At 46.2% G+C, this 24,481-nt stretch overlaps 1 protein-coding gene across 2 annotated transcripts; it reads left to right on the top strand.

Moving 5' to 3' along the window:
* The first annotated feature begins 13,589 nt into the window (after positions 1-13,589).
* Positions 13,590-21,865, top strand: Paqr9 (progestin and adipoQ receptor family member 9). 2 transcript variants are annotated; one of them, XM_075964976.1, is made up of 2 exons: positions 13,590-14,707; positions 15,288-21,865. In XM_075964976.1, the coding sequence occupies exons 1-2, from the start codon at positions 13,590-13,592 to the stop codon at positions 15,292-15,294; spliced, it is 1,125 nt and encodes a 374-aa protein (XP_075821091.1). In that variant the 3' UTR covers positions 15,295-21,865. The 2 variants fall into 2 exon arrangements, with proteins under 2 accessions (XP_075821091.1, XP_075821092.1); XM_075964977.1 differs by having other exon boundaries at positions 13,590-21,865.
* The last annotated feature ends 2,616 nt before the right edge of the window (positions 21,866-24,481 follow it).

Below are 24,481 nucleotides of genomic sequence, written 5' to 3'. Positions count from 1 at the left end.
GAGAACGCTACAGTAAAGTCACGTGGTAAAAGAGTTTAGACAACGTTCACAAAGTTAAATGTCTAGTCCATGAAAAAGTCAGACTTCAAGCCCAGGCTGGTTTGACCTGGAAGCTAAGGTTTTTTGAACCCCCACTCACTGTGCACCCAGGTAGTCTCCAGGAAAACCAGGATGATAGTCAGAAATGAGGTCTTGAGTTCACTCTCCACCCCTCTAGGCTTTGCGAGGGAGCTGCCCAGTGGAACAGAACAGAGGAGGTTGGGGAAGCAGGCTACGGGGCCCCATTGTATCCCAGGGACCACTGCCATACTGTCTGGGTTCCCTGTTCAGCACACATGTAGGCTGGTAGTCGTTTACGAAGAGAAGAAAGGACCAGGTGCTGTCCCCAGTTATCACATGAAGAAGCAGGACAGGACTCCATCCCTCCTCTGCCCTACCATTTCATAGGGCTACTCCAGACTGGGGAACGTAAGGGGAAATATTTGTGACTGGGCTGTAAGACTGGCCCACCGGAAGGAGATCCACCTACACCAGGAGGTTGAATGTACAGATAGAAAGAGGGAATACATTTTGCATTCAAGACGAAATAATATCATTATAGACTCTGCCACAACAGCAGACATGCAGAACACAGAGAGGAACCATGACCTTAGGAACAGTGTTTCTGAAAGGTCAGGCAGCGAGGCATACACTGTTCTTTGCCCAGCACTTGTTACCAGCTGCAACCTCTCCCTGACACCACACTAAACACACAAACACAAGCTCTCGCAAATACAAGACTATCAAAGTTTCTTGCTGACACACCAGTAGAAAGGACAGCCAATCTCATGAAGCAGAATGCTGCCCTCCTTGTCTGTTACTGGTGCCAAGTCAACTGTTCTGTGTGCCACCTTTCACAGGCCCACATTTCCCATAGCTCTTTTTCTTCCCCCGCTCTGGGCTCCAGCACAGGGCTCTCTTTCAGTATCTGTGCTCCTGGAGAGGCTGTCAATCAGGTCACCTGACCCCTGAAGAACACACCATGTCTATCGGCTTCAGAGGAGAACACACTCAGGGACCCTGCTTTCAAGAGTGGCCTGGTCTTTTCCCACAGGGTTTTGCCGCTGGGGCCATGCGTGCATCGCTGTAGCAGGCTGTGCCAACTGTCAGTGCCAGGAGTGGACACGGCTTCTACGTAAGCCAGTTCCCCTTTGTGTCCGCATGCTCGGCTGTGCTTTACCAGAGCACGGTGAGTGGTCTCACAAGCTCATTCCACGTTGGAAACCCCTAGTGTTTAAAACCAGCTTCTTCGAAGAGGATGGCAATGCTAAAAGCTCAGGCCAAAGGCAGAGTGTAGATTTCTCAGATCTGTGCTGACATTTATTGTATTTTTGGAAAGGGGAGAACACAGTGAGGTGCTGCTGAACGGTAGGGATGCTAAATGATGCTATTAATAAAAGAGATTTCAAGAATTCTCTTTGATGCAAACTACTTTGTTTGAATTGACCTTTAAAATTCAAATGAAAGCCCCGCAGCTCTTCCTACCAAGGTGTTCTATGTTCTGTGTCGTTTCCTTCCAGATAAATCGCCAGTCCCGCATGTCAGCACGCCTTGGACTAGAAGCTCGGCTGAGTGGGGGTGAAGATGTGGCATACAATGCTTTCTTTTTATTGTTCCTTTCTTTTTTTTAAAGGTCCCCAAGTGATTGATGGAGAAGAACGGAAACCACTACCCTAATCTCTGCGGTTCACAGCCAACAGCTTTTGTGTTTTCTATTTTTGGTTTAGCAGGTCTGGGTTGTGGAGACTACGCCAGACCACTGTCGATACAAATATTCTGAGCTAAGTCTATACTCTGGGTTTAGGAAGCATTTGGAAGAGCCTTAAGTAACTGTATTTCATTTATTGTGTGTGTGTGTGTGTGTGTGTGTGTGTGTGTGTGTGCATGTGTGTGCATGCACATGCATGCGTGCGTGCATATGTGTGCACGCACTTGAGCGCCTGGGAATCCAACTCAGGTTGTTAAGCTCCAGGACAAGTACCTCGACCTTCTGAGCCATGTCACCGGCTCATGGGAGCCTCTTCATCATTCCATAGACATTCATCAGTTGCCCACTGTGCACAGGCACTGGAGAAAGACCACTGAGCAAAGCTCCTGCCTCTATATATCTTTCATTTCGTCAGATGAGAAAGAAAACGAATAAAAACATATCACACCTCGTACTGAAAGCAGGGGTGACGCTAAGCAGAGACTGGATGGAGGGAGACTGGAAGAAAAGCATGCGAGGCAGAAAGAGGTAGAGAGCGCTCGAGTGCAAGGGCTTAGTTTCCAGTGAACTGAGAAATGGTCCCTCCTCTCCAGGGCGGATAGCACAGGCTGGCTCAGGACCCGGTGGCAGAGCATGACTGACTCTTCCTCACCTGGGTCACTGGGCAGGGGACAGCCTGGGCACAGCCACAGGGAGCCTTTCCTAGCGACACACATTGGTGACCTAGAGGAGCCACAGGAAGGTTGACAGCCAGAAAGACGAGGACGGAGAGTGGAAACTGGGCATCCCAGTCTTTTTTGGTTTTGGTTTTTTGAGACAGGGTTTCTCTGTAGCTTTGGAGCCTGTCCTGGAACTCACTCTGCAGACCAGGCTGGTCTCGAACTCACAGAGATCCACCTGCCTCTGTCTACCAAGTCCTGGGATTAAAGGCGTGGCCACCACCACCAGGCCCCATCCCAGTCTTTTTTTTTTTTTTTTTTTTTTTGCTTTCCTCTCTTAAACCAAGCACTACCAACTAACTACACGGGACAAAATTCAAAGTCTCCCCCCCCAGCCACACACACACACCAGGTCCCCTCTCCATGAACCGTTAACAAGACACCATCAACAAGGAGGAAGAAGCAGGATTTTAAAATCATATCAGCTTTAATGATAACAATACTCAATATGGAAGCTGGCCATCTCCACATCTGATTCCCATAGAGCAATTTGTCCTCCCTGACTTAGCCCTTCGTTGTTAGTATCTGTTCTTAACACTAGTCTCCCTACGGCAAGACATTCTACACAGCACAGTCAGCATGGCCCAGCATAAACGTAAAATAATACTATGTTTCTTAATTACAAAAATCAAGTAAATCAGATATTTCTCACTCTTTTTTCATGAGATTTCCTTTCCTTGTATGAGACTGTTTTTTTCTGATTTGTTTCAAACACCTTACAATGGGGCTGGAGAGACAGCTCAGCAGGCGAGAGCACTTGTTCTTGCGGAGGACACGGGTTTGATTCCCATCACCTACATGGCAGCTCACAGCCATCCATAACTCCAGTTCCAGGACATCCAATGACCTCTCTGACCCCCTCAGACACCAGGCACACATGTGCTACATAGGCATGCATGCCTACTCATAAACATAAAATAAATCCAAGAGAAAAAACCATAATATATAGCTTTGATATCTCCACATAAAATTTTTGGTAGCTAAAACTGAAAAGTAATTTGAGAATATAATGCCCTAGGCTGTTTACGTCAACCAGCCCTGTGGGCCGTTGTCTCCCCTAAGTGGCTGTCGATGTGGCCATTGCTGGGTGTCTTGTTTGAAATGCTCAGGTTGCTCTCTAGAGCTGGGGACACAGGGTAGAATGGGAGCCCACTCGTCTTCCCTCCCAAGCATCTCCGTAAACACGGCTAGTGCAATCATCAGGAAGTCTGAAGAATGTACAGATGGCCATTCATGCGATGCCAAGCAGCAAAGAGAGGAAGGCTCCCTCGCCAGCATCCAGATCCATGTGTTAACTACAGGTGAGTGAGGATGGTGTCTGGATGTCCAGCACACTGGGCAGACACTAGGAAAGGAAGTCAGTTCTCCGGGTCTGACAGCTGTCTCGGGGATAAGTGGGTATGGACAAGTCTCTGAGGTGTACATGGTTCAGGTCCTCACCCCAGCCTTAACCCCCACAGGGTTCAGGTCAGAGATGGGTGAAGGTATTCTTTTTTTTTAAAATAAAAAATATGATTTGTTTTGGCGCTTGGTGGTTGTGTGGCATGCCCACATGTGGAGGTCAGAGGTCAACTCCAAGAGTCAGCTCTCTGCTGGGTTTCAGGGACTGGACTCAAGCCATTAGGCTCATCAGCAAGTGCCTACACCCATTAATCATCTCTCCAGCCCCTTTAGCACATCATTTAGAAAAGCATCCAAAGCTTAAAAGTACTTAGGTTGGTACTGAAATCTCCCTAACATAAAAACAGCTGACCCAGGAGAGTCATCTTCGAATGGCTGTGTTAAAGCATGGTGGGACCATCTCCCTACAGCTGAAAACAAGATGCTTTCTGTTTTCACTACACCATGCTCCATTGCATTTCTCCGCTCTTCCACACACCCCCCTTCGTACTACTGGCTTTGATGCTTATTAGTGCCTTAAAAATGCTCAGTGTGGATCCAGCAAATAACCCAATCCAGCACTGAGAAGTGTCTCTAGATAGGGAAGTAAGTGTGCATAAGATTGGGGCAGCTATAGCTGAGACTTGGTGGAGGGAACAAGAGAAGTAGGAAGGGAGGAAGATGGGAAGATGCCACAAGGACAAGGCAGGGATCAATAATGCAACAAAATAGTGGGGTGTGGTGGCCTTTGCCGCTTGTGATCCTAACATTTGGGAGGCAGAGGCTGGTGGATCTCTGTGAGTTTGAGGCCAGCCTGATCTACAAAACAAGGTCCAGGACAGCCAGGTCTGTTACACAGAGAAATACAGTTTCAAAAAAAGCAAAAAAATAAAAATCATCTTGGGCTGCATAAAATCCTGTCTTAAAAAAAAGTGATGTGTGCTATCCTTCTGTATAGGTGTTGCTTTTATTGGTTACTTTGCTTTGGCCTATAGCAAGGCAGAATACAGTCAGGCTGAAGAGATATATAAAGAGAGTAGGTGGAGTAAGGGAGATGCCATGTAGCTGCCGAAGGAGAAGGACACACTGGAGCCACAGCCTCGTGATGATACACAGACTAATAGAAATGGGTTAAAGATGTAAGAGTTACCTAATAAGAAACCTGAGCTAATAGGCCAAGCAGTGTTGTAATTAATAGCTTCTGTGTGATTATTCAGGTCTGGGTGGCTGGGAAATGAACAAGCAGTCTCCGTTTACAAAATGACACCCAACATGGGACATGGATCCATATAAGACTTTTAAAAAAGCTTAAGAACTTTGCCGGACTGAAAAATGTGGGCTGGTCTTTCAGGTCTTTCTGCTTCACAGAAGAAACTGCCAGACATTTTGCAGAACAGAAAGGAAAGTGACTGACAAACATCCAATATAGGCGAGACAGTCTTCCAAATTTCCTGCTTTATTGAAAAGTCTGCCAAATACTATGTGCCTGTAGGCTGAAGATGGATGCCCCAACATTAAAGAAGAATTTTGGGTGACTGTTGGCAGCGAGATGTCTCTGTCAATTCTAGAGTTTTGGAAGTTGCTTACAATGCACTCCCTGTTTACTTAGGTAATATTATATCCTTCTGGGGTCTTTGATGGAGTGGAAGACAGATGGTTGAAGTTATAGTTTTCCTTAGTTATGATAAAAGATAGATATGAAACTTCAGACTCACAAAGAAATATTGTAACTATAATTCTTGCTTGATACCTGTTTTGTTATATGTAATTTTACTATGTTAAAGTTAAAACCTTCCTTTTTATTTAGACAGAAAAGGGGAGATGATGTGAGATTCCCCTCTGTATGCTCTGAATATGTTTTATTACTATTGGTTAATAAAGAAGGTGCCTTGGTCTATGGCAGGGCAGAATATAGTCAGGCTGGAAGAGATATATAGAGAGAGAGAGAAAAAGAGGAGGCAAAATCAGAGAGATGCTATGTAGCTGCCAAAGGAGAAAGATGCTGCCGGAACCTTACCAGTAGGCCACAGCTTCGTGGTGATACATAGATTAATAGAAATGTTTTAATTTAAAATGTAAGAGCTAGCTAGGAATAAGCACGAGCCATAAGCCAAACAGTGTTGTAATTAATATAGTTTGTGTGTGATTACTTGGGTCTGGCCGGCCAGAAGCATAAGTAGAGTCTCCAGCTACAACTATAACAAAACAAACTAGATCTTTTGTGACAGTGGTGCCCACTTGTAACTCCTGCAGTTGGGAGGTAGAGGCAGGAGAGAAGGCGAAAGTTCCAAACCAGCAACAAACAAACGTCCCCCCAACACGCACAAATGCATACGCGCACGCAAACACACACACACAACACACACACATGCACACACCCGATAAAACCCTCTAGCATTTATTTGATCATAGACTTTCCAGAGAGAGAGAACACATGGCAAGGACATAGAGCAGTGAGTGATCATGGGCAAAAAATAGGTTCCTAGAAAGAAAAAAAAAAGATGTTTCCTGTTCCCTGTGTAGAAACAACAGTGTGCAACGAGGCCTCAAGAGTGACCCCAAATGCTTGTGGCTTGCACATGGGGCCCGAGATGAATGTGGGATCACTGGCACACGATCAAGAAATTGTACACATAGAGTGTGGTACGCTTCTCTTGGTTTAGCGAATGGCTAAACCCAGGTAATAATAACCATGAACACTTCCAACAGACACTGAAGCCATAACAATGAATACTATCGCATTTTAGAACTGAATGGAACTGGTAGTGAATATGAAGGCCAAACATCCTGGTAACCGAGGTGCCTTCTCCTTGATTTTAGGCACACGTGACATTTCAGCTGAATACTTCCCTTCCTCTACCCATCAGCTGTTATAATCAATTCTATTATGCCAAATGTAAAGATAATCTATAAACTCATAGTGTAATGCTTGCCTCTCTCAGCTGTTCTGGGTCCAGCCTACCCCTGGGATCAATAATTCATTCATTTGGAGAATGGTCTTTAAAGATGCCAGGTCAGTATTCAGCCTTCGCATCACACATGCGCACACACCTCGTTTGGCAGCAAGGTTTGGGGACTCTCTGGCCAAAGCCAACGGGTACCCGTATTCAATAACCTTTATGGCTGACGTTCAGGCCCAGATGCACCAGTATGTTTTTCTCATCAGTTGTGCTCATTTAATTATTAACAAGGCTTTCCAATAACAATGATAAAGAAAATTTAAATGGAAGCGATTAAGCCACTTTCCCAGAAATGTTCAAGGCTAACCATGAAGCAATTTCCCAGGACACATTGCCTTGCAGAGGCATGAATGAGGGGCTGGGGAGGAATAAGCGTTCACTGAAGCCCTGTCACCCAGTTGCTTAACTTCTCTGAGCTGGTCTTGTTTTCTGTCTCAAAAAGGGGATGGCATAGTCACCTTGTAGAGGGTGTTCTGAGAATCAGTGGTATAGGTAAAGCTCCCACCAAGGAAGCTGAATATAGTATAGCAAAAAAAAAAAATTACCATGGATGGGAAGTCATCCTATAGGTCCGTAACTATTAGGGTCCCTACTCTGAGATTCTCAGTCTCAACTCTAAACTCATGCCCTCGTGCCTACATAACATGGAAAACATGCCCCGCTGTGATGTGCTGGGGTGCTTACAATGTGCAAGGCAGTGTGTTTTAAGAAGACCTGTAGATAGTGAGTCACTTGGTAATCTATGGTCCACACTTGCCTCTTTCTCAAGTCAAGCAAATGGCAATCTCCCAACAAGCCATACCAAGCAAAACATTGCAGGTGACGACAGGCTCCTCCCTAGAGGATAACCTGGAACCAGGTTCAATGCAACAAATATGAAACCTCTGTAGAAAGATAATTCAGGCTTTGGGCAGGAAACACAAAGGGCAGAATTAGGAGGAACACCCCAGACGGTGACCCCCAAATGCCCCTCATGGAGTCAGAAAGGAGGAGTCCATCCTGAAAGAAAGGGGACGGAAGCAGATGGGACAAACAAGGGCAATGGATCGTGGAGCAGAGGTCAATAAACAGTTTTGATCTCTCTCCTTACGGTGTTGTGCCCCCCGCCCCACACCAGACCGCATTTACACATTCATGACCTGCTAGGTGTATCATGATATCCTCACAGTACAGACACTGAAAATAAGGAGATCCAATTGTGCAGAAGTTGGACATTCTTCATCTTAATTAGTTGCTATGTGCACCTGCTTTGGAGACCGCCCATTGGGGAAGGGAGCAGGAACTTGCTGAGGTTAGAGAATGGCCCTGACCCTGAAAGGTGGACATAGTCTCAATAAGTCTTCCTCGGCTTGCTTTTATCCCCCTCAAAAGATAACCCTGTTGCCAACTTAGAAGCAACAGCTCGAGAGATAAGAACCCAACCCATCAATGGGCAAGCCTTTTCCACCAGGCCTTCTCCAACGGCTGTTGCAGGTACTCTCTATACCATTAGGGAGCTCAGACACTATTATTCTATTGTGACTCTCTCTGGCCTGGAAGAGAGTGACTGAAAACAACAGCAAAGCTATTTGTATCTGGGAGAGAATGGGACATCTCTGCTCAGCCTGAATGTTTGAGAGAATTCTCACGTAGACTCTTGAGGGCAGTGAAGTTGGAGGTCCACTGTGGCTTTTTGTTTAGTTGGCTGGTTCAGGGCAACAATGAAACTAAAAAAAAAAAACAAAAAACAAAATTAGCTCTCACTGTCATGGCGATGTAGTCCTCAAATTATAGCCGTTCTGGAGGCTGAGGCAGGAGGATAGACAGTTCAAGGCGTGCCTGAGCTCACCTAGTGAGCTCAAAGACAACCTGCTTAATTAAGACTATGTCTCAAAATAAAAAAGTTTAAAAAGGGATGGAAATGTAGCTCTGTGGTAGAGTACTTGCCTGGCATGTGCAAGGCCCCAGGCTTGAACGCCAGAACAAAAGAAAAATCTCTCTGAAAATAGGTATATCATAAAAGGACTTGCTCTTCTATAGGTTGAAATTGCTGAAGAATTTTTTGTTACATTTTTTTTTCCCAAAAGAAAGACACACAACCAAAGAAAATCCTATTGGGAGAGAAATCCATCTGGTTTGCTACAGTAGTTCCAGGTAGCTCCATTCCTAAGACGTGGAGCAACCCAATTTACAGTTTCTGTATTCTCACCAACTAAAGCCACTTTCCGGTCTTGAGAGACCTTGCTAGCATCTATCTCTGAATGCCAGCATCGGCTTCTCAGCGTCACTCCTGATGGTCTCTGGCCATCAAGAACATTGCAGAGAGCCTGGTTCCCTTGAGATGCCTAATCTACGGCACTGCACTGGGAATGGCAGCTGGCCCATTGCTTCTATCTGCCTTGCCAAGCCCAACGATATGCACATGCTTCTTGCTGACAAGAAGTAGTTAGAGTACCAGAGACCAGACCCAAAACCCAGCTCGTGCACCATTTGCATATGGCAAATGGTTCCATATATATTTCAATTTCAAGAATTAGAGAACCGCATCCAGGGGGTGGTGGTGGCACATGCCTTTAGTCCCAGCACTCAGGAGGCAGAAGCAGGCAGATCTCTGTGAGTTCGAGGCCAGCCTGATCTACAAAGCAAGTTACAGGACAGCCGGGATCACACAGAGAAACCCTGTTTCAAAAAAGCAAACAAACAAAGAATTCGAGAAGCTCTATTGGTTGTCAGTAGTTAAGGAAGACTGCATTGCTGCTCTGTTTGATGATGAAAGCATCTATTATAAGCTCTGCCATTTCATTAGTTCCTCTCTATCGCTCTATCAGGCAGCAAGGACAGTGGTCTGGACTCTACACCAGAGAAGGACCATGAACGCCACTTTCCCTCTGCAGCACAACCTGGTCCTTCTTGTTTGGATATTTTTAAAGGTCCTTTTGGGATTTGTATACATTTTCATATGTGTGTATCATGTTCCTCGCTCACAGTCACCCTGCCCATTACATCGGTTGGTTTTGTGCCTCATGTGGGGTATGTGGGGTATAGAATATAAAAGGAAGGAAGAAGGACAGTGGTCATGAGACTTTCTCAAAGAAAGAACATCACAAAACAGTTTTTGACTTTACAGCTTCACTATATTTCAACAGAGTCAACTCTCATCACTTTTTATTGTTTTGTTTTTGATTTTTTGAGACAGGGTTTCTCTGTGTAGCCCTGGCTATCCTGGAATTTGCTTTGTAGACCAGGCTGGCCTCAAACTCAGAGATCTACTTGCTCTGGGACCCAAGTGCTGGGTTTAAAGGTGTGTGTCATCATGCCAGGCCAGTTCTATCAGCCTTAATTAGAAAGGCATATACTACTTAGCTATATAGAGATTGTGCACAATCATTTAGTCAATCCATCCTTCTGCTTGAGGTATTTCTTTACCATACAGAATAATGTTTCACTGTGGCATTTTCATCAAGATGAATCACTGTGCTTTGCACATACTCACCCGTCTCCCCTTCTTGGTAGAGCCTTCCTCTCTTCCTCCCTCACTGGTCTCGCTCTTCTCCCAGCCAGCCCACTGCCTGCTCTCAGAGCATTTGCATTGATATCTGTAAAAAGTACAGTTCTGCCTGGTGCGAGGGCCCTCCTCTTCAATCCCAGCACTCAGAGGCAGACACAGGTCAATCTGTATGATCTCACGGCCAGTCTGGTCTTCATAGCTAGTTAAAGACCAGACAGAGCTACATAGTGAGAGTCTGTCCCCCAAAGAAAAACAAGGCAAAGGAAATCAAGTCTAGGTCTGTATGTGAAAGAAAAATCTGTGAAATAAACACGAAATTTCTCCCAGTAATGAAAGTTGCTGCTTATGCAAACAAGGGGTTGCAAATGTGGGAATTATAATATGATCAGCACCTTTCCAGGCCACAGCTTACGTTGTTTGTGGGGAAACAAAGAGAAAATGAACAGTTTTTTTTAATGATTTGCCTGCGGTTTGGATTCAGCATTCATCCACCTGAATTAAATGCTCGACTCTTCTTAATCGGTTTTACAAATTAGCATGGGTCCCTGTTGTGGACTATTTGTACACTGCGTGAAGATGTATTTGCTGTGATTGCTGTAATAAAAAGCTGAAGGGCCAATGGTTAGGCAGGAGGTATAGGCAGGATTTTCAGGGAGAGAAAGGAAGAGGAGGAGATAATTGAGGTGCAGGGAGATGCCAACGAGACTCGGAATGGGTGGGATATAGAGAATGGGAAAAAAAGGTAAAAAGTCACGAGAAAAATATAGTTTGTAGCCAGTCTTGCTCTGCCCCACTAGCCAGCTCCCAAATAATGACAAGGAGATTTCTTATTAAGAAAGCTCGGCCTTGGCTAGGCTTCTCCCACTATCTCTTATAACTTAATTTAACCCATTGATATTAATTGTTTGACTCGTGGCTTTTTACCTTTCTTTCCCATTCTGTATGTCTGGCTCCTTCTGAGTCTTGTTGGCACCTTGCTGCAGCTACGTTATCTCCTCCTCTTCCTCTCTCTCCCTGGGAAGTCCTGCCTACACCTCCTGCCAAGCTATTGTCCACTTAGCTTTTTATTACACCAATACATCTTCACATAGTATAAAATATCCTACAACAGGTCCCTTTCCATGCGTTAAAGGAAAATAAAGCTTATTTTTTAAAAAAATGAAAAGCACTAAAAGGGAAAAAGAAATAAAGAAAAATACCAGCTAAAAACTTTCAACAAAGCCTAATTCATTACAAACCCACTAACCAGAAACGTGTGATAGGTCAGAAAGATACAAGGCCAATGTGAACCTTTGGCCTAGTTGTGCAAGCATTTGCTAAATCAATGAAAGGAAACTATTTCAGAGAGGATTGAAACTTAAAAAAAAAGACGAGTAATTATTCTAAACATTTACAATAGAAAATAACAGTTTAGTTATAAACAACTTATCCATAACTTAGATCATGTGCCACTACGAAAATCTTCTTTAACCTCCTTACAGGATTTGCTTTAATGATAGTGCTCTTTCAATTTTAAAATGAACATGAAATACATTTTCAAAAGAAAACTGAAAGCCTTTTCCTAGGTGAAATGGTCCTTTCTTCCTTCCAGTGTCCTGGCTGAAAGAGGTTACTGGATGTTCTAGATTCATACATGAAATATAAAAGTAGCCTGTCTGGGTTCAGATTCACCACCTGGGCGTGCTCATGATGGTGACGGGGCCTTTATTTCTTTACCTGCAAAACGAGGTAATGAATATCTAAGACATTTTAAAATTCTCCCTAAAATTTTAGACGTCACATATACCAAGGTGAAGCACTGGTCTGATGAAACCACACCCCAGCTGTCACTGGGCCATGGGACATGGTGATCATTTCAACGCCACAGGGAAACGCCATCTTGGAAGCCTAGGGTATGGTATTTTTATGCCACTGCCCATCACAAACCTTTGAACTCTTCAAGTCTCCTTTTCTTCAGATCCCTTGCCAGAAGAAACCCAAACTAGCCGGCCAGGTACTCCTGGTTATGCAGAGGTCTATCCAAGCCCATGCCTCTTTGTCTCTAGAAAGGTCTCAACTCTCTTTTGAAGTTCCTACTAGAAGGCACCTATAGTCTTTCCTCATCCACACCCTCCAGAAACTCCTGAACAGCTCTGCTTGGGAAACCCTTTTAAATAAATTCCTCTGTTCCTTCAAGGCATTCAGCTTCATAACATCGTTTTAAATTGTTCTTCAAAATCTGTTGTCGAGCCTCGCCCCTGAGCTCCTCATCTGACTAAAGACACAAAGGGGTGAGCTGGAGCTCTCATACTGGTGAGTTGAGCTGGAGACCAGTTTGGGGACTGTCCCTTTGGACACCACAAAGAGAGAGAGAGAGAGAGGAGAATAGTGACGCACCTGAATAGGTCCGCTAGAGCGGAGAAAAACTAAGGCTTGCTGTGGATTGAGTAGGAGGGCAACACTCGCGCACGCGCGAACACACACACACACACACACACACACACACACACACACACACACACACACACTCACACTCACACACCGGTGAGAGCGGGGTGGAGAGGCAGCACCAGGTATATATCTGACAACCGCAAGGCTCGGATCCGGACGCCATCTCTAAGCGGGTATCACAGAGCCCTCCCTGACATCTTGGCAGGTTACAGTTAGAGCATCCTTCCGCCCCGCCCGGCTCCCCACCCCCCGCGAACTCGGGTCCCAGTGTCCTCTAGAACGCCGGCGTGGCTGTCGCGCTTCGAACCCCCTGGTCCACTCTCGCACTGAGCGCCGGCGGCCGCGTCTCTGGCCAGCCTCCGGGCTCCGCATCAATCATTAACGCGGCGGCCCGAGCCGCTGCAGCCCCAGAGGGGGATGGGGGGGATGGTAGGCGACGTGAGACAGGGGACACCTCCATCCCTCGCCGCGGCGCAGACACCCTAACCCCGGGGGCCCCCGCCCTGCGCGGCGCCGCCCTCCCCCGCCAGCGCCTCGCGCACATCCCGCCTCCCGCCGCCCGCCCCGCGCGCACGATGCCCAGTCACCGCCGCGCCGCCGCCACCGCAGTCAGCCGCGCCACCGCCGCCACCACCGCAGCGCGGCCGGCTGCGCGCTGACACAGGCGAGCGTGGCGAGGGCGCCGCCGGGAAGCCGCGCTCAGCTGTCCCCCGGTGCCCCGAGCTCCCGGAGCAGCCGGCTCCCAAGCCGAGGCCGCGTCGCCAACCTGCGGCCGCGGTCCCGCGCGCACGCGCGCGCACAAAGGCTCCGACGGCGCCCGGCGCCCGAGGTGGCCTTGCGCGCGCCCTAGCTCAGCCAGGGGCACCATGCCGCGGCGCCTGCAGCAACGGGGCGCGGGCGCCAAGGGACCGCCACCCCCTGACTCCCGGTGCTCGCACTCCGCCTCCGCCCCCCGGAGCCCGCCGGCCACCGCCGCCAAGCCGCTGCTGCGCTGGGACGAGGTGCCCGACGACTTCGTGGAGTGCTTCATCCTGTCCGGCTACCGGCGGCTGCCGTGCACGGCGCAGGAGTGCCTGGCCTCGGTGCTGAAGCCCACCAATGAGACGCTCAACTTCTGGACGCACTTCATCCCGCTGCTGCTGTTCCTCAGCAAGTTCTGTCGCCTGTTCTTCCTGGGCGGCAGCGACTTGCCCTTCCACCACCCCTGGCTGCTGCCGCTGTGGTGCTATGCGTCGGGAGTGCTGCTGACCTTCGCCATGAGCTGCACGGCGCACGTGTTCAGCTGCCTGTCGCTGCGCCTGCGCGCCGCCTTCTTCTACCTGGACTACGCTTCCATCAGCTACTACGGCTTTGGCAGCACCGTGGCCTACTACTACTACCTGCTGCCCAGCCTGAGCCTGCTGGACGCCAGGGTCATGACGCCGTATGTGCAGCAGCGCCTGGGCTGGCACGTGGACTGCACCCTCCTCATCGCCGTCTACCGCGCCCTCGTGCTGCCCGTGGCCTTCGTGCTGGCCGTGGCCTGCACCGTGGCCTGCTGCAAGAGCCGCACTGACTGGTGCTCCTACCCCTTCGCTCTGCGCACCTTCGTCTTCGTCATGCCGCTCAGCATGGCCTGCCCCATTATGCTGGAGAGCTGGCTCTTCGACCTGCGAGGCGAGAACCCCACGCTCTTCGTGCACTTCTACCGCCGCTACTTCTGGCTAGTGGTGGCCGCCTTCTTCAACGTCAGCAAGATCCCTGAGCGCATCCAGCCGGGTCTCTTCGACATCATAGGCCACAGCCACCAACTCTTCCACATCTTTACCTTCCTCAGCATCTATGACCAGGTGTACTACGTGGAAGAGGGCCTGCGCCAGTTCCTCCAGGCGTCCCCTGACGCGCCCACCTTCTCCGGCACGGTGGGCTACATGCTGCTGCTGGTGGTTTGCCTGGGGCTGGTCATCAGAAAGTTCCTGAACAGCTCGGAATTCTGCAGTAAAAAGTGAGCCTCCACCCGGGAGGAGACTATGGTTTGCCCACCTGTTTGCGTGGAGTTTCTGTTGTTATTGTTGGTTTGTTTTCAAGTTTTGTTGTTTCCTTTGCTAGAGGAGGGTGCTGTAGACCATAAGGAAAAGGTCTGGGCTAGTTGGGGACCCCCAGTCCACTGGCTTTGGAAGAGGAGATGGGGATGAAGAGGAAGGAAAGGGGCCCTCTGGGAAGAAAATTAGGTATTGTCTATGATATCCAGGGATTTTGCAAAGACACTGAAGAAAATCACAGAACCCCAAGCAGTTGGCTTTCCTAACAGTCTTTTGTGTCCCTTAGTGAATCCAGGCAGGTATGCAGTAAAGAGGATAAACACAAATCCCTGGCTGCCCCCACCGCAGTCTAGAAATGCCTGGATTTGTCAAAAGAATGGACCTTTCTGTGTTGAGAAATGGGCACAAAGACACAAACCCAGGGCTTAACCCGCTAGACAATGCATGGAATGTGAACATAAGTTAATTATTTCAAAATGTTTATCAGATGTTATTTAAGTGATAATATATACAATGATCTTTTTTTTTCATAATTTATCAAAGCCCATGAGACGCGCTGAGTTTTCTCCGTCATGCAGTTCTGGTTTTGCAGCCTTCTACATCGCACTTGTGAGCTGGACATCAGGACAAGCTGCTTAAACGCTCGACCACATTTTTAAACAGTGTTTTCTGAAGGCCCGTGAGTGTCGTGATAAAGCCGAATGACTACTTAGGGACCCTGCTTAGACTATTGGTGAGGCCCCAGTGGTTTGTATAGGTCTCCAATTCCTACTTACTTTAATGTAGTCCACAAAACCCACCCTGGGTTTTGGTTTTTATTTTTTTTATCTTTTAATCTGATTCTTTCCTCTCTATTTATTTAAGTTGCCACTAAAATAAACGTGCCTTTTGAAGCAATGCCCAAATGACTGGTCCTCAGACACCGTTCTTGTACCGGGAGGTTGAACAGAAGGGAAGGAAGACTGGCTTGGGTTTCGGTTTGTAGTGGGAGCAGAAGAAGCGCAGAGGTGTACAGCGCATATGACTTCTGCAAGATTCAGCCCTCTAATATGGCTGAGGTTCCTGGTGCAGCCAACAAGGAATGGGAGAGGGCAGGAATGCACGCGACCTTGCTTAATGCTTAAAAGGCAATCAGGAGTGCACGAGGCAGTTCTATTATGAAAGTCAGGATCGTGCTACTTACTACTGAAATTTCTGAGTTAAGACTCCAATTGTCCGGTTAAACACCAAAGTCTCATTTGAATCCAGACTATGGAAATGATTGGCAGCTATTTCAGAAGCTTCGCAACATGCCCCCAGACTCTTCCAATGACCCGACTGGCCAGTGTTGTTAGACATTTCTTCTACATGTAAACCTGTCATTAAAATGGCAGCTCTTCATCACAAAGGTAGTGTATATTAAATATTCGTCACGCTTCTTGGTAAGCCCTTCTGGCTAAGAGCCAACCACATTGGTGAACGGGAGCCTCGGCTTCATGGTATAATTTTAGGCAAGCACATGGGGTACATGAGCGGTTACCTCAGTACTGGTCAGACGGTGCTCCCAAAAAGGTAGCTGTTTTGTTTATGCTCTTAATTGCTACTGTATTTTTAAATAGTGAATCTTGGCACAATTCCCTGGAGGAACCAATGCCCTGTGTGTTTTCACGTGCACACACGAGTTAAATTCCTGTGTGCTTATTGACTTGAGGGCTTCTTAATGGGATTTTAAATACACTTTGCACAACCCTATGAATGTCAGTGTCTCATCCTTTGCTGCGCACTTACCACAGAGACTGAACCTCAGCGACTCTTAATTCAGCACCTGTGTTCAAGGATAACTGGAGATCAGGACACAGCCACGTCGACTTACTTGCATGTCACTGTTGTAAAGTCGCAAAGAATGTTCCTTTGTAAACTAGAGAAATGGTGGAAGAGCATTTTGTAGGGTTTGTTGTTGTTTTGCTTTTGTTGAATGGAACCCCCTCCCCTGGCTGACACACACAGAGAGACATCTGAAAGAAGCTGTGAGCGTGAGGACAGGAAGGAGGACCCAGAATTTGCCATTTTAGGCTTTGGCTGGAGGGCTTCCAGGTCCCCTCTTGCTCTGTGCCTTTGTCTTTAAGCAGAGGCCACTTGAGGATGAAATCATGCCTGTATCATTTTCCAGTGATTATGATGCATGAGCCAACGAGATGACCTGCTTTCTCAGGAAAGGTCTCCCCACCCCATATGCTCCAGGGAAAAGGAGGATTCGCTTCCCCCTCCTCCTGGCATTTCCCTTCTCTGGGTTCCTTTCCTCCTCTTTATGAGCCACGAGCATTGGCGATAGGGCATTCTAATTGAAAACAGCGGCTCTGCTTCCCTTCCTGTTTGCAGATAGGTACCGCACACACCATCAAGATCGGGGATGGCTTGACTCCCTGTGACCGGCTGGATTATATTATTCCTGCTGAGGCGGATAACGCTGTTTTAGAGCAAATATTTACTCGGTCCCCGTTTGCACAGAGCTAACCAGGCTTGTTACACATCTCAGGAGTAATGTAGCCCTCAGAATGAATTTCTTTAAAAAATACTTTTCCATGATCTCCACACATCCATTAAATTCGGTTTTGTTTTTATTACATTTAACATTTCCCAATATGTGACAAATTATAAAGAAGAATTCACTCTACTATCTTCATATAATCTATTTGGCAGTAACATTTTGAAGGATATTAGGAAATCCATCTTATTTTCACTTGTTAGTCACATCTAGGTGGCATCTCCAGGAGCAACCCCTTGGAGTTATGCCTGGGAAATAACTGTCTGATTCTGTGCCTGTTACTCCGTGGGTTGGTCCCAGGGCTGGCTATAAGGTTTAGTTGGTTAGGGGGAGAGCCTTTTTTCCTACCCGTCTTGCCACTCAGGTGAAGAAGGTGACCTTCCAGAGAAAGGAAGTACAAGTCCTTCAAGTCGTGACTGGCTTGTAAAAATAAACATGATCTTTTCCCAGTGGCCATCCACGTTCCATAAATAACCCAGGGAGAAAGTATGGGGCTGTGTAACTGTCCAGAGTAGCCTTCGTCTGCTTCCGTTCATAAACCCCACCTGTAAGTGCTTACAGTCAGAAAACCTCCTTTGTGTGTGGGAACCATTGCTGAGAATATAAAATTGGTAAATGTTTCTGCTTGGTGATGAATCTGGGGGCTAACTCCAATAAGTCAGGATAAGCCAGGATTCATTCATCCTTCCTTCCTTCCTTCCTTCCTTCCTTCCTTCCTTCCTTCCTTCCTTCCTTCCTTTCTTTTTTTGAGACAGGGTTTCTCTGTCCTGGAACTAGCTCTTGTAGACCAGGCTGAGCCTCGAACTCACAGAGCTCCGCCTGCCTCTGCTTCCAAGTGCTGGGATTAAAGGCGTGCGCCACCACGCCCGGCTAGCCAGAATTTCTTTCTTCAAATCCCCCAGCTAATGAATTGGCATGAAGCTATGGTAGACAGGTGTGGTGGAAGTTACTTCTCAAGGGTTTTCTCATTGGCTGAAGGTGGCAGAATTCAGTTTCCAAACTGTTATTCAAAGGCAGAGATGGTTGTGTGCTCAGTTGTGTCTCTTAGTCTGCAGGACTCTGGACTCTGTTATGTGGTCAAACATACAGATGCTAATTGGATCTACTGTATATAATCTTGGATAAATATATCCATCTAATTGAATATTTAGTTTTAGAATAGAACAAAAGAAGAGATGGCTACCTTTAAAATTAGATTATAAAATCTTAGAATGTTACCAGCCACTGGAATGGTTTTTCTCATCTTGTTCTTCATCTGCTAGGTTTGGCGTTGCTGACTCTGTTATGGTCCTTTGACTTATGTCCACCTTGTCTTTGTGAAATCTCCCTAGTGATTACTGAACATCTACTGTACGTGAGACATTAAACAAGGATCCGTGCCTCCATCCATAGTATTACAAACGTTACCAGAGTTACAAGTTTGAGTTCTTCCTCCCATTGGTATAAGATCAGTATGCTAGAATCTTATTTTAATTAACACAGTAATTTATCTGCAGCTTTTTGCTTTTTTTCTCTGTTCCTTAGCCTAAAGTTAAAAAACAAACAAACAAAGAAACAAACAAAAAAACCACTTGAAACCTTAATTTACCATTCAGGTATAAGAAGAATGTGTGTATGAAGAATTTAGCATTTATCATCACAGTAATGATATTGCTAACGATGAGCTACTGGAAGGTTTACAGCATCTACGCCATTCTGAAGAGGGCTCCATTCAAAGTGCCTAACATAAGGTGTAACTGAGTGACTTTCATAGACAGTGTGGTAAAATCAAAGCAAGACCCCTCACAGGTGTGAGCTTAAATGCTTAAATCCCCAGAAAGTTCCTAGCCTTTTCCTTTCTTCCTTCTACAGTTCTTTAGTGACAACTTTCAGAGAGCATCTTGAAAAAGAAATCATTTGTCAAAAGGGGGATCATACATACATACATACATACACACACACACATACACACACACACACACACATATATATCCAAATATGCATAGGCACACACACACACGATTGGCAGAAGGTGTAGGTAAGATGGAGTAGGATTGGATTCAAGCTGCCAGTATGGGGCAGCCGCTCACCCATGGACAGTGTTACCTGGTTTTAAATGTTGTCCCTAGAAAAGTATGTGGACTTGGAGGGTGTCAGTGTTCAAACAGGTGGCAAGGGATCCTATTTGGCATCTTAATAATATCCTGTAGCTTTTGACTCCAGCACTGAGTGCCATGGGATATTTTGAGTAGTACGCTTATCCCGTGGCTTAATTTGTTTCCATAAAATTAGGGCATAGGTCAAAAAGGCATCAGGGCCCAATTGTGAAGCACATTTTGAGTCATTTTCTTGAAGGATTGCCAGTATTTGTTAACATGTATTGCCAGACGAAAGCAAACAAGTGTCCCCTGAGAAAGGACGGCCGAACCAGGCATTCAGGATATTCCTTTATGAGGGGCCATGAGCCTTCCTATTGAAGTCTTGGGGTTTTTGATATTGTTTTTCTTAATTACAAAACAATTATCAGTCCTTACTAATCAAGAAAACCTAACATAATTTTCTGTTGCCATTCCCCAAAGAACAAACACATTGCCTTTCTGGTTTGTGAATGTTTCACTCATTTGTAGGCTGTTTGGGATTTGCTTTGTTATGTTTTAGCGTCTTACACAGTCTGTGAGCAAGCTGCAGAACTGGATAGTTTAGTTATCGGTCAGGACCTAAAATGCCCATTTATCTGGGAATGGCGGCGGGGTGTGCCTTTTGGAAGCTCCAAACACACACCTGTGTGCAACAATAGGCAGTTCCGACTTGGTGCAGAAAGAGAGCAGCCTCTTTCCGCTTTCGGAAATGCCTGCCCCCACCCAGTGTTAAGCTTCAGAATGTAACACGGAAGCTTTGATGCATTTTGTTCCGAACATGACACTCAAGGAAATGTCTGGAGTGTGCAAATTTATTCTCGGAAGTGTAAGAGTGGCAGGCCGCCTTCCGCATGCCTTACAACTCCACCCAAAATATGCAATAGACATTTGCACTCAAGGCAGAGTTGGGAGGAGTCCTCAGCTGGTTCTTTAGCTGAGCCGTAAAGGCCTTGCTTCTCATGGGTTACCCCCCCACACCAAGATAGGACACCATGTCAGTAAACTCTAGTTCTGGGCAAAGTGTCGGGACACACTTCTTTCGCTTCTTTTGGTTCCATTTCTATTTAGAAAGTATAGTTGTTGTTTTTTTTTAAACTTGCTGGATGCAAAACAAGACAATTCATGGGAAAAATTTTTAAACACATTTTAATTTTATATTTGAAAGGTTTGTAATAGCAATTTGTTTGTTTAAAAAAGCAAAACAAAACAAAAAACGGGCTTTAGCACATGGATGAGAACCAGGGCTTTTTCAAAAGCCTCATCTTTGGGCATTTAATCATTCTGAGCTCTTACCCAAATGATAAAGGCCTCTTGGATCTTTCAAACTGTAAATATTCTGTAGTTTTCAAAAAAAGATAAACATTTTTTTTAAAAAAGACAAAAAAGCATCAGATAGATTCTAGGTGTATAACAAGGCTAAACTTAAAAGTCTTTTATAAAATTCTGGGTAGAAACGTCACTAAATTCCCTCTCCTGAGAAGGCTCGGGAGTAGAGGCCTGTCTCTGCCCCGCTGGTTTCCTTTTCTGATGATGCAACGGAGCAACTGAAGGACGCGAGGCACGTTTCACGCACATGGAATGCCGTCATAGCAAATCACAGCGCTAGGATGCTCTGCCTGCGCACTTGATTCTTCCCCATGAAGCCCTAAGTTCCGTGTATTGTTGCCTGGACAGGAAAGCTTCTCATTTGGAGGCCTGTAGGAAGGATTCTGTGGCAGCTTTTCCTTTTGCTTAGGCACGTGGTAGCTCCGAACTTGAATCTTCATTAACCTTCCCCAAGCTATTCCAGCCACCTTTGAAGCCTTCGCTTTAAACAAATCCAGCCTTGAAGACATGGGTTCTTAAAAGGATTCCCTGTGTATTTAGGCATTCAACCATCTGCCTTATGAGAGGGATGCTCAAAAGGGATGCTGTCTGTCCTCACATTCTTCAGGGCAGGGGCGGGGGGGGGGGGGTGACTTAGCAGACCAAATAGAAAGGTTTCATCTATTGTTTTTAAATTTCGTTTAATGGTGACAGCAGAGGAAGACGGGAGTTAAGAATAATGTAGGCATAAAGAATCACTGCTTGTTAAATTCTTAGGCCACCTTGACTCTGGTCCTCATCCCGAGCTGACTTAGCTGGCTAGAGAGGCATTCTCAGGATGGAGGAGCTTCCAAGCTGGACTCTAAGGTGGTCTCAAGCCCATGGTCCATTCATGTCCATTCCGACAGAAGACCGTTCCTTCATCATAATTTCAGATTTCCAGAAAAACGAGGCAAACTCATCTATAGAAATAGATACTATTCTGCTCAATTCTGTGCATGTGACTGAACAAATTGCCTTTCATTTCTGTTGTAGAGTTCACTATGAGTTTAATTTTTTGAGACATTTATTTGCTCCTGTCTTGAATATGAAAAAAAAATCTGTGAAAATGATATAACTATGCATTTTTTTGCTGAAAAACAAATGTATGAGATAATAAATACTTTGTAAGCACAGTGCTTTGGACTGTGTTTGTATGCCTCTGCGAATGTCCAGACCATATTCTTCAGCCAACTAGTCCCAAACTAACAGTAAAATATATAGAAAAACTCCTGGAACTCAGGAGGCTGAGGCCAGCCTGGGCTACATGGTGAGCTACAGGCCAGCTCAAGATATCTAGCAATTCTCAAAAAAAAGTAGCAAAGTATGTGAAATACTGATAAATATAAGGAAATATGACAATCAGTCAGAAGAAGATCGTTGCCCTGAAAAAATCTTTAGTATATTATTTTTAACATTTGTTAAATGAAAATGGGAAATTCCTAAGGTACTTTGAAGTCATATCTCCTATAATACCAGCTCACTGATTTTAAAGGGGTCCATGGCCCATAGGTACTGGGCAGTAAACACTGCCCTTGAATGTTGACAATGCTGGGAATTCACAATATTTTTTTTTTTCTGGGAAGGAAGATCCAACTGAATTCCTTTAGCTCTGAAGCATTTTAATGCTAAGCCTTTTCATCACCCGGACTCTGTTGGAGGCTTTTGATTATTAGGGACAGAACTTTTCCCTTTCAATGAAGCAAGGTTTCTAGAAGGAGCAAGGTCGGTTCACAGGATCCAGAGGGCTGACTGGTCAGGCATACAATGCTGGCGATTCCAGCTAAGAACACCCGCTTTCCTCCAGAGTTCTCTCCAGGGCACTGCTACCAGACAAGCCAACAGCAGCTGCTCTCTAGCCTGGCTGTGGCTACCCCCAACTCAGATTCCGGGGAAAGAGCATCTGATTGATCTACCTGAGGCCACGTGGTCTTTTTCAAAGACAAAGTGGGGGTATCTGTCATTGGAGCCTTTTGTAGAACCACCAGAAAGGTAGAGAGAGTTTCCCACAGGAAGGCTGGTAGGCAGACAAAATAACTGCCAGCTAGACAAAGCTAACTGCTAGCCATTTCATCCACCCTCCGTGCTGTGGGTAGAGGCAAACCCCAGATGCCCATCATTGTGAAATATGAAGTCAATGGTGCCTTAAGGGAAGATGAGAACTTGTGTCTGTGGCTGCCAGTCAAGCCAGTGTCCTACTACTCTGGGGTCCCTATTGAAGGATGGGAAGGAGGGAGGGAGGGGAGGAAAGTGGGAGGGAAGCTAACATACTAAAAGAATAGCAGCCCCCCCACCCCACCCCCGCTAGCACACACCCTCCTTTCCGCTCAAGAATTCTTCACAGAATACAACTACTACACAGATGCTCCAGCTCTTACACCGCTCCCCCCTTTCCCAAAGACAACCATAAATCCTGACTCGGTACTTCAGCCTCCAGAACCACGCTCATTCAGGTTAGGATTCATGCACTGTGGAGGATGTCTGGCCACTTCTCAACTTGATTTGAGGCCACCCCTAAGAGGGCTAATCCATCTGAATGTCCATGAGTGTCCAGTGCCTCCTGGACCTGCCAGACACTTTCCTGATGCTTTCAAGACTCACTGGCCACCTGTCTCTCAGAGAGCTGCTCTGAGGCTTCCTTGGATTTTTTTTTAAGGTCCTGCCCATGGGATGAAATGGTAGCAGGCTGGATTGGCAGGAGAGGGCAGAAGGAATTTTCCACCTTCCCAGGCTTCTGGGTTTTGGTTGTTGTTGTCATTGTTTTAGTTTTTTTTTTCTTGAGACCTCCACCCTGGTTGCTGTTATCAACCGTAGTCTAGCCTGAGAGAAGAAGGGAAGATAAGAACAGGGCTGGCAGTGGCGGTGGGCCGTGTCCTCAGAAGGCTGTTTAGTCTGGGCCTGAAGCCTACACACCTTTGGACTTTCTCTTAGAAGCCAATAAATTCCCTTCATCACAGAGTTTGGCTTATGTTGGACTGCTGAAACCAGAAGTATCTTAACTCTTCTGTAAGACTTGCTCACCTCAGTCACGTGTGTTAGGACTGTTATCAAACTCGGGGTCACAGTCTGTACCCAAGAAGTGAAGTTTGGCCACAGATCCTTGAGAAGCCAATTATAACAGCCAAACACAGTTTAAAAAAAAAAACATCAAGGAGATGCATTCATTGCAGCCACCTTGAGAAGAGGGACAGAGAAAACCAGTGTCCCCACCCCACCGTCACCACCAAGTTCATCTTCCCGGTGACCCAGCGTCGTCTGGGCTTCATTCTCACCTTCAAGGTGGCCTGGCAAACTTCTGGAAATGTGAAATCTCTTTTTCTGCCCACCTCAACTGAACTAGTCCAACACTGTAGCATCTGCAAACTAAATCTTTGTAAAACATTGCCAAAGTTTTAAAAAATTACTTTTATTTATTTATTGGGTGGGAAGTTGTGCCATAGTGCATGTGGGGAAATCAGTGAACAACTTGAAGGAAGTCCCTGAAACTGACCAGATTCACTAGACTCCTCTTTGGCAGAGTAAGCAACTCAAGCCCAGCGTCCTCCCTCAGCGAAGCCAAGCTGCAATGAAGACTTCTCAGCCAAGCAGAGCTGTCACCCATCCCGGCATGGTCTTTGGTAACATAGTTGTCTTTGAGTCATTTTTCTCTTCACCTGTAGGTAACCCCTCATCCATATGCATGTAAGAAAGAAACCAATATATAACCAATAAAACTCATTGGTTCCCAAAGTTGGACTTCGGCAGTATCTGTA

This window comes from Microtus pennsylvanicus, chromosome 3 (assembly GCF_037038515.1).
Source record: "Microtus pennsylvanicus isolate mMicPen1 chromosome 3, mMicPen1.hap1, whole genome shotgun sequence".
Lineage (NCBI taxonomy): Eukaryota > Metazoa > Chordata > Mammalia > Rodentia > Cricetidae > Microtus > Microtus pennsylvanicus.
The sequence above is the reverse complement of the archived record's forward strand: the minus strand, read 5'-3'. Positions and strand labels throughout refer to the sequence as shown.

What these genes read in the sequence shown, in the direction of transcription:
- Paqr9 (XM_075964976.1), top strand. Translation starts at nt 13,590, where the DNA reads ATGCCGCGGCGCCTGCAGCAACGGGGCGCGGGCGCCAAGGGACCGCCA.